The 9813-nt window shown below is 42.1% G+C and overlaps 1 protein-coding gene across 1 annotated transcript; it reads left to right on the plus strand.

Annotated features, from left to right (window-relative positions):
• The first annotated feature begins 539 nt into the window (after window positions 1-539).
• Window positions 540-3830, plus strand: P2RY13 (purinergic receptor P2Y13). Its single transcript, XM_008707103.2, has 2 exons — window positions 540-643; window positions 1100-3830. The coding sequence occupies exon 2, from the start codon at window positions 1115-1117 to the stop codon at window positions 2114-2116; it is 1002 nt and encodes a 333-aa protein (XP_008705325.2). The 5' UTR covers window positions 540-643; window positions 1100-1114; the 3' UTR covers window positions 2117-3830.
• The last annotated feature ends 5983 nt before the right edge of the window (window positions 3831-9813 follow it).

A 9813-nucleotide genomic window follows, 5' to 3' on the forward strand; every position in this document is an offset into this window, starting at 1 on the left:
GAGGAAACTGAGGCAGAGAGCTCCTAAAGCATTTGTCTATGATCTAGCACCCAATAATTGTTGGATCTGGGATTCTAACCCCCCAAATCTGTGTCTAACAGCCCCGAACTTTTAGAAAATATGTCAATCGCTCTGAGATAAAAGACCAAAAGACTAAGATAAATGTAAAAATAAAGAGGTCAGCCTACTGAACACAGATTTCTGGACAAGGCAGTCTACAAGAGGGCAGATGATGATTCTGATTTTAGAGTCAACTCTTACTCTCTCCTATGTGGTTGTAATTTGGGGCTAATTTCTTTATTTTTCTGCCACCTATTGTTTATATACAAGAGGCACTCAAAATTTTCTTTGTATAGATGGAAAAGATAAACTGCCAAAAGTTATTAGATGAGAAAACGTAAAGATATTCAAGTCGCACTAGATTAACAGTACCTAAGCTTGAAATAAAAGAGGCTTCTTATTAGAAAATCTGCAAAGGTTTGAATATGAAGACATTCTAATTGATCACATTACGCACGTGAAAATGAGGAAGGAAACCCGGTATAAGAAAGCAGAACAACACTTGCTTCACATGCTCTCCATGGGCTGAACTAATAACTGCCTCAATCAGAAGACACTGAGCTCAGGATCCTCCCGAACAAAGGTGAATTTCAACTTTTATTATGAGTGGGCTTGCTTGTAAGAGAAAGTAAATGTTCAAGGGGGAAAAAAAATCCGCTTTAAGGTAGACATTCTAGAAACCATAGATTATGAGCATAAGGAACTACACAGCGTGCAGCAATCTGACGTGAATTAGGACTTCTTAAATGGGTCTTGTTTTACTGCCATGTTAAAAGTAGCACTTACGAATGAGGTCAAACCTGTTATTTGGGTTTCGTAAGGGTGTAAAAGCAATGGTAATATTACAAGTACCAAAAATGTAGTACATGTTTAAAAAAGTTCTAGCTAGAAACCACGTGTGCCTTTGCAACTCATGCACTGCCTGTGATGAGTAAACGTAAGGTGTTAGTGCGCTACACCCCTAAGTCGGCTTTCAAAAGTAGTTCTTCGCAACTGTGAAATGCTTGTTTGCCTTTGCGTGTGTGTTTATCTGTAACAGCTGACACTGGAGACCATGAACACCACCGTGATAACGGGCGTCAATGGGTCTGAGCGGTGCCCCAGGGACACGCGGGTAGCACAGCTGGTGTTCCCAGTCATCTACACTGTCGTGTTCTGCATCGGCATCCTGCTGAACACTCTGGCCTTGTGGGTGTTCCTTCACATCCCCAGCTCCTCCACCTTCATCGTCTACCTCAAAAATACTTTGGTGGCCGACCTGATAATGACGCTCATGCTTCCGTTTAAAATCCTCTCTGACTCACACCTCGGACCCTGGCAACTCAGGGCCTTTGTGTGTCGCTTCTCTGCCGTCATCTTTTATGAGACCATGTATGTGGGCATCATTCTGCTGGGCTTCATAGCCTTTGACAGATTCCTCAAGATCATCAGGCCTTTCGGAAAATTTTTCGTACAAAAACCTGCTTTTGCAAACATGGTCTCGACCCTCATCTGGCTCCTTTTGTTCCTGATCTCTCTGCCAAATATGATCTTGAGCAACAAGGAAGCAACGCCGTCATCTGTGAAAAAGTGTGCCTCTTTGAAGGGCCCCCTGGGGCTGAAATGGCATCAGGTGGTGAACTACATATGCCAGTTCATTTTCTGGACGGTTTTTGTTCTAATGCTTCTGTTTTATGTGGTGATTGCAAAAAAAGTATACAGCTCTTATAAAAAGTCCAGAAGTAAGGACCGCAAACACAACACAAAGCTGGAAGGTAAAGTATTCGTTGTGGTGGCTGTATTCTTTGTGTGTTTTGCTCCGTTTCATTTTGCCAGAGTTCCATACACTCACAGTCAAACCAACAGCAAAACTGACTGCAGGTTGCAAAATCAACTGTTTATAGCTAAAGAAACAACTCTCTTTTTGGCAGCAGCTAACATTTGCATGGATCCCTTAATATACATATTCTTATGTAAAAAATTCACAGAGCGCCTGCCTTGTATGAGAGGGAGAAAGACCACAGGATCGACCCAAGAAAATCAAACTACTCAGACAGACAATATAACTCTAAGCTGATAACTTTATCATGGCCACCTTCTTTTTAATTGGAAAGACTTCAAAAGATAATTGATATTGAAATCAAGCTTAAGCAATGAAAGGAAAACAGATGGGACAAATGTTTTCTTACATGTTATTACCCTGGTTTACAGAAAGTATTATATAAATTTTAATTCCACGTAGATTAACTGATGAGCAGAATGAAGTGTTGGTCAGAGAATGCAACAGAAAGCAAGTGGCCACTAGAGGTCATCTTTTTGAAAGCATTTTGGAAAACAGTATAGATAAATGTAAATTACTAAGAACCTCCCTTCCAAAACACCTTCTCACATTCTTTTACATACATAATTCAAACAACACTACTGCTTTGGTGCCCCACAACTGTTGATACTTGCTGATTTAAAAACAAAAAAACTTGAAAATCCTTTGACAAAAGCTGAAGCTAGTGGTTGAAAGGGATGCTAGATATGAAACATCTGGGGAGTTGAAATAGGGTCAGAAAACCCTGAGAAAGCCTGAGTGAAGGAATTTCTCATTATAAAGAGCCTACTACCAAGAGTAGTGACATTATTTCAGTACCCCATATGAGGCATAGACCATTATTAAGCCACATAAAATACTGTACTATAGTACTTTGCTTATGTCTTAAGTGTGTACAATTTAAGGGCAAGAATACAGGACTCATATTCTCTGGAATTCTCCCTCTGCCCAGCAAATACTCTAATGGCAGTTGACTACGCATGCCACCAACTCAGCAAAGCCTTTCTAGGCCACAACCCCTATCCTCCTGCTTCACATCTCTGGTGGAAAATAACTACTTCTCCCACTGTTTGGGTATGTGTTAGGGCGCTCGTGGCAAATTTCCCTTCGCTAGTTAGCGATATTCCTGACTGCATCCCCAAAAGATGGCTAGCATTCTTTAAGAAAGACAACATGTTTTAAAGACAGAAACCATGTCATGTTTTCTTGATACCTCCCACAATATTCCTTGCAGACCATGAATTACAAATGTTTGAAATACGATATGTCACCATTGTGTCATTCTTGGTACATTTATAGATGGAACTGCTGACCCACGACTGATAGCATCCATACCGGGAAATTTTGCAAAGGATGGTAACCTGTAGGTACTTATTTACCTCCACGTTTCTTCCTGAATCCCTTTGTGCTTCAAAAAAACTAAAATGTGGTTATCTAGAATTGTGGGCACGGATTTGTATCTTCTAGAGAAAACGCACAAAAGAGCAGTCATGCTCTGTAAAGGTGCCTCTGGCTCCAACATGATCACCATAGGTGAAACCCAGGCCTCTTCCCATGTTCTCCAAGGCCCTGAAGGCCCTGGAACTTACCCACTTTTCTGGCCTTATCTCCTAACTGCTCTTCCATACCTGGACCATTACACTCATTACACATCTGTAACTGTAAGAACATGTCTTGCTCCTTTTTGCCCCTGGACCACTCACTGCACACGTAAATCTCCCTCTAACCCATCCATGAAACCCTAAGATGCCATCACTTGGTCCATGAAATCTCATCTGGCCAACCTCCCATCACCATCTCAAACCCAATCACCCCCTCCATCACTCTGCTGTCACACCTCCATTATGGTGCGTATCACGCTGCTTTGTAATTACTTGCCCACACATGTTATCTATTCTTTTAATAATCTATGTATATTTTTGAGAGCAGAGACTGTGTCTCATTGTGAATCAATAAATATTTGATAAAATAATCCAAGATGGCTTTATTTTTACATACTAGAAAAACAAAGAGGAAGCCAATTCTCACTCATGTTTTTATTATCAAAAGTGATATAAATTCATTGAAAATGCAAGCTCTTTTTAGTTGTCTTCCTATATAGCACGTACCCAGGGGCCTGGAAATTGGGGGTGTTCCTGGGTTTGCTAGTAAATGAACATGAAGAAAGCAGTATTACTAAACAGTACATGTAGAGCTTTGGGGTTAATGTCTATCAACATTTCAGTTTTAAAACTACAGACAAAAGGCTTTAACTATGTGCTTTGGTTTTGGTTAAGTAAAATCTGTAACAGTAGCATATTATAATGTCCAAAAGTCTTCTAGAAAATATTCTTAACATCTGATTTTCATTCTCTGAAATAAAAGAATTAAATCATGGTAACTGTTAGAGAGGCCACTAAATCCACACTGCCTTTACTCAGTTCATTAAACAATCATATGTAGACTCCAATTCTGTATATAAGTAACTGCATCTTGATAATAGACACAATTTTTTTAAAAAGATCTTTCAAGGGGCACCTGGATGGCTCAGTGGGTTAAGCGTCTGCCTCTGGCTCGGGTCATGATCCCAGGGTCCTGGGGTCGAGCTCCACATCGGGCTCCCTGCTCAGCGGAGAGCCTGCTTCTTCCTCTGCCTCTACCCCTCCCCCTGCCCGTGCTCACTCGATCTTTTTTTTCTCTCTATCTCTCTCAAATAGAAGTTTTTAAAAAGATCTTTAAAGATAAAATTTCCAAAATTATGCCCACCCTAAACACAAATATTTAATTCTATTATAGTATCATTACAGTCAAATGCTGAGTACCTGCTGTACAGAGTGAAATAATCAATGAAGAACTTAGGGAATGGGCATATTAGAGCCACTTTAAAATCACGGTCACAGAATGCAAAGCAACTATTTGAAAAGAACTTTCCAAACTAGCCATCACAAATACTAAATTCTACAATGCTTATGGAATAAAATGCTATACCAGAGTCGTTAATAATAGGAACAAGGGTAAAAAGGAAAAAAAAAAAAGTTAGCTTTGATATAATCTGTGATCTCAGAACACAAATAAGGGCTTTTGTAAAAAGCTGAACGTAATTATTTTACTGGATGTAAGCAATATGAATGTAGAACACGTGTGAAATCAGTAGTTAGCAAACTGCAATAGGGATCGAACAAGCCACCGGGAGTCTTAACGCACAGATTGCTAGGCCCACTCCCAGAGTTTCTGATTCAGGAGGTCTGGGGTGAGGCCTGAGAGTACGTTTCCAGAGGATACTGATGCTATTGTTCTGGACCACACGTTAAGAACTAACACCAAGTGCTAACTGCTCCTTGAGATTCACAGCACAGCCTTCTTGGACATGAATGCACAGGAGTGGATTCTGCCAACAGATTAACAGACAAAACTGTTAAAAGAGAATAGGGCAGATGTAAGGTGACAGGCAATGGCGAGCGCCTGGCGACCTGGAAGTTCATGCCCAACTTATGGAGGTTTCTACTGCTCCCGGCCAACTGTGGGCGCCAGAGGGATTGGGGGCCGAGGGTTGCTGGCTAGTAGCAACAGCAGAAGAACTGACCGGGTGAGAACAGACGCAGCGCACACTACTTACTCTTTACTAGTGCACCAAGCAGCTTTCAATAGGCAAGTGTACCAAGAGCTTTCAATAGCTTGCCCCAGTTAATAATCCCAGGAAGCAATGAAGTGCTATTGTGATCTCCATTTTAGAGATAAAGAAGTTGAGAAACAGAGAAGTTAAGCAACTTGCATGGGGATCACACGGCATAGACACAGCAGAACCAGTGTAATTCAGACTCTGACTTCTGAGCCCATATTCGTAATCACCTATTCGTAATCATCATATTCGTAACCACCTCAGATATTCTAATGTTCTCAAGAGAAATCATAAATCCTGTCTCCTATATTTCCTGTTCTTTTCAAAACTCCTGTAGGCACCTCCACACTCCTTGACCCCACAAAAACAATACGTTCATGTGTGGGCCATAACTAGCCCAGGTGCTGCCAGGTAATTAGCTCTGACCTAGAAGTGAACGAGAACCTCCCAGGACCTTATACACGCAGCGTGCAGTCATTACTGAATGCCTGCTATGTGCCAGGCACCATGCTGTGTGTCTACAAGGACTACCACATCTCTGTTGCTCACTTCAACCCTATGAGATGGATACCACAGGGTTTCCTGTTGAGGGCAACAGAAAAAGAAAACTGAGACACGAAGCAAAAAGATATCTTGCCCATGATGCACACATGACCTGCCAGCAAGCAGAGGCAGAGCTGGGGCTGAAACTCAGGCAGGGGGCCTCAGGTCCAATGCTTCTGTGGCTCTGCTACACCACTGGGACAAGTTCCTCAAGGGTTGACATCACACCCCAGCCGTGAGGATGGTAAGGAGGTGGTTTGTGAAGAGGAAGGGAGAGGTCTCAGTACAAACGAGGTCTGCAACCTCAGGGGTTTGAGTGGTTCAGCCCCATGAACACCTCCGGCACTCGAGAGGTCTTGAGAGACACAAAATTCCAAAGGGTGGGCTCACTGATTCACTTAGTCAGTCATGCCTTCAGTGCAGGGCCCTTTGCCTCTCTGGAAGCACACAATAGTCAGACACAGATCCCATTATGAATCCAATTGTGGAAGCAGTATGAGAGACATAATTCACCCACTGTGAATTCCTCAACTGAGAGGAAAAGGTAGCTATCTCCAAATGGAGAAAAGGAGGAAGGGCTTGCAGGAGATGACAACATGAGCTGGACCCTGAGGGAGGACACAGAGCATGTGAAAGGGAACGCTGCCAGGCCATGAGCAGTTTGGATGAAGGCTCGGCTAGGGGTGGGGAAGTGCTATGGCCGGAGCACAAGGTGCTATGGGGGCCACAGTCTGCAGGGCATGGACGCAGAAGATGAGCCCGGGAACGGAGCATGGGAGCCTGCAGCAGAACACTCTGGTGTTGTGTTGGATTGTACAGACTTCTTAATGAGCCATGGAAGGTTTCTGAAGTGAAGAACTACATGCTCTTTGCTTGTGCTTTAGGAAAATCAATCTGCCAGTAATAGGATGATTATGATTATGGATTGAAGGAAGAGCCACTGAGGACTGGAGATCAATTCAAGAAGGCTTCCATCTATGCAGGCAAGAGCCAAGAGAAAAAACTGACATAGACCTTACAGGCATTTTCAGAGACAGAGGTTTTGAGTCCAAAACCACTGGAGAGTAGGGGATTATATGTAAAATGTATGTAATTAATATGCAAAATGTACTCTCAATGAGGTCCATAATCCCCACCCTACCCCTTTATAGTTGGGATTCACGGCTCTGAAGATTGTTAGATTGAGTGTTCTGGATCATGAAGGAAGGCCAAGAAGCAGATTCTGGGTATGATTAAAATCTCAGAGATCTGGGTCACTAAATCTAGTCAGTGGAGACAAAATATGGATCCAGGGCTCTGAAGACAGGGTTAAGTTAGATGGCTAAGGGATAATTTTTCTGAGACACTGAGAGAAGGAATGAGCTGAGCACCCCAGAGTCCATACCACACAAATGTCCTGGACAGAACAGACAGAAGAGATGCCTAGAATGTGGAGTTTAGGGGATGGAAGGTGGGGGTTGAATTAAAAGGAGCAACAGGAGATCTGGTATCCTGGAAACTAAGGGGGAAGTAATAGCCAAAATCAAACACTCTAGAAAGGTTAAATGTGATGAATCTACAAGTATGAGTTCAGTGGTAACGCTGAGGAGAAGGTGGGGTAGAACCCGATTTGTAATGGGAAGTGAGGGACTATGAGCAACTCTCATCTTGCCACAAATGACAAATCACTTCACAAGAGTTCCAAGAAGAAAACAACAACCGCTGTTATATTACCTTAGCTTTTTCCAAGGGTTTCTAAGAACAGATACAGTGGCCCCTTCCTATGCAGTGCAGAGTGAGTATGCTCCACGTGAAACAGCAAACAGAGCATTAGTGCAAACACGTGGTAGGTATAACCGCACGACCAAGAAAATCCAGCTGCAGCCAGAAAATAGGTATGCCAACATTTCAGACACTAGTATTACCTGGGTTTCTGATACCTAGCCCAACCTCCCCACACCCCAGCTATTCCAGTATAAAGTATTTGTAGGGAAAAAGGGGTTGGGGGGGAGGGGGAGAAGATACCACGTGGTAGGGATGGGAGTTGAGAACACAGGGAAAAGTTATAAAAGAGGAAAGAATAGAGAAGAGAAAGGAAATTGAATTTAAGACTTACAGTAAGGAGGTAAACTAATTTTTTTTAAGATTTATTGCGAGATCATGACCTGAGCTGAAACCAAGAGCCTGACGCTCGACCAACTGAGCCACTTTTGAAAAAAAAATTCCATATCTAACTCAGCATGTAAATTTTTGCCACTCCTGTAATAAAACTCAAATTGACAAATGTGATATCTCAAGACACGATAATTAAAATGCCTACCTTTATTTTAAAAACCAACTTAAACACCAGATGCTTGTATGTGACTGTACTTAGTGGTTTGATCTTGAATAATTTTACCTAATGCTGCATATCTGAATACTTACATAGCTTTTTAACTATATTGGGTTTGTGCATTAAATTTATATCATATAGCCATACCATATCATCAACACTTTCTTCCCCTTTTTACTCTACTTAACTCTGTAACTGAAATTTCCTACAATCAAAAATGCCTGAACTACAAGTAAATGAAGCATTAACTTCTATGAGGTGAACCTTCTGAGACCAACTCTCTTCTCCCCCTACATACCCTGCTCTTAGCTTCTACACTTTCCCACCATGTCAGAATAAGCTACTCTAATTCCCTCCTTTTCAGAAGGGAAAGCTGTCAAGAAAGAATATAAAAAGCATTTAAAGTAATCATCAGTTCATCACTGTAGAAAAACGGGGGGTTTTCAAGGGCAACTAAAATATTATGGACTTACTCTGACTTCTAAGTTGAGGAAAGTTTTCACTTTTTCATCATTCCAAATTCACATTCAGACACCCCCACTCATTCACTTAGTCACTCTGCCTTCAGGAGGAAGAAGAGGGGAGCAAGGGGGAAGGAAGGAGGGAGGGAGGGAGGGAGGGATGGAAGGGAAGGAGAGCTAGAGAAGCTACTGTTCACTAAGCACCAACCCCTTCTAAACACTGTAGGAACTGTCCTGTAGATTATCTCATTTAAACTTTACGATATTACAAGGCAGTCATCCCCAAACTTATTTTCCAGAAGAAGAAACAGATTCAGCTATATTAATGATTTGTCCAAGTTTAAAAAAGGGGGGGGGGCTATGAATCGGGGGGGCTGAAATCTACGTTGGCGTCTGTCTAACCCCACAGTTACAAGGCTCTTGTCATGGCCTGGCACTGCCTCAAGCAAAATTTCCAAAGTGAGGACACGGACAAAGCAGCACAGCAAAAGACGGAGTATCAATAGGAGGTCAGGAGTCATATGCAGGCATATCTCCAGACTCAATCTCCAAACCATCCCTTCCCTCTTATCAACCATTACACATGACGTTCTCATACCAGAAAAAGGTAAGTGCTTTATTTAAAGCAGACCTAATAGATACAAATCATTTCAAATGACAGATTAAACACAGTAATTCAAGCATAGGGACCTAAAGATACCAATCTCAGCAAGGGAACATTAAAGGGTTGGTAGTAATTATACTCAGCACAAATTCTCAGCTACTGGATGTGAGCCACAATTAGGGTGACTTTTGTGTACAGAGATACAGTAAGATGTAATGAAGATTTTACTACAATCCTTGCTGCATGTTCTGACTCTGTGCAAAAGACATGGGCACTGAAGACAGATCCATTGAGCTATTAGTCTCTGCTTGTCTTTGTTTTGTAGTGAGTTAGTGTATTACAAAAGACCAGCACGGGGGCGCCTGGGTGGCTCAGTCAATTAAGTGTCTGCCTTCAGCTGAGGTCATGATACCAAGGTCCTGGGATTGAGCCCTACAT

Source organism: Ursus maritimus, unplaced genomic scaffold, assembly GCF_017311325.1.
Source record: "Ursus maritimus isolate PB19 unplaced genomic scaffold, ASM1731132v1 scaffold_20, whole genome shotgun sequence".
NCBI lineage: Eukaryota > Metazoa > Chordata > Mammalia > Carnivora > Ursidae > Ursus > Ursus maritimus.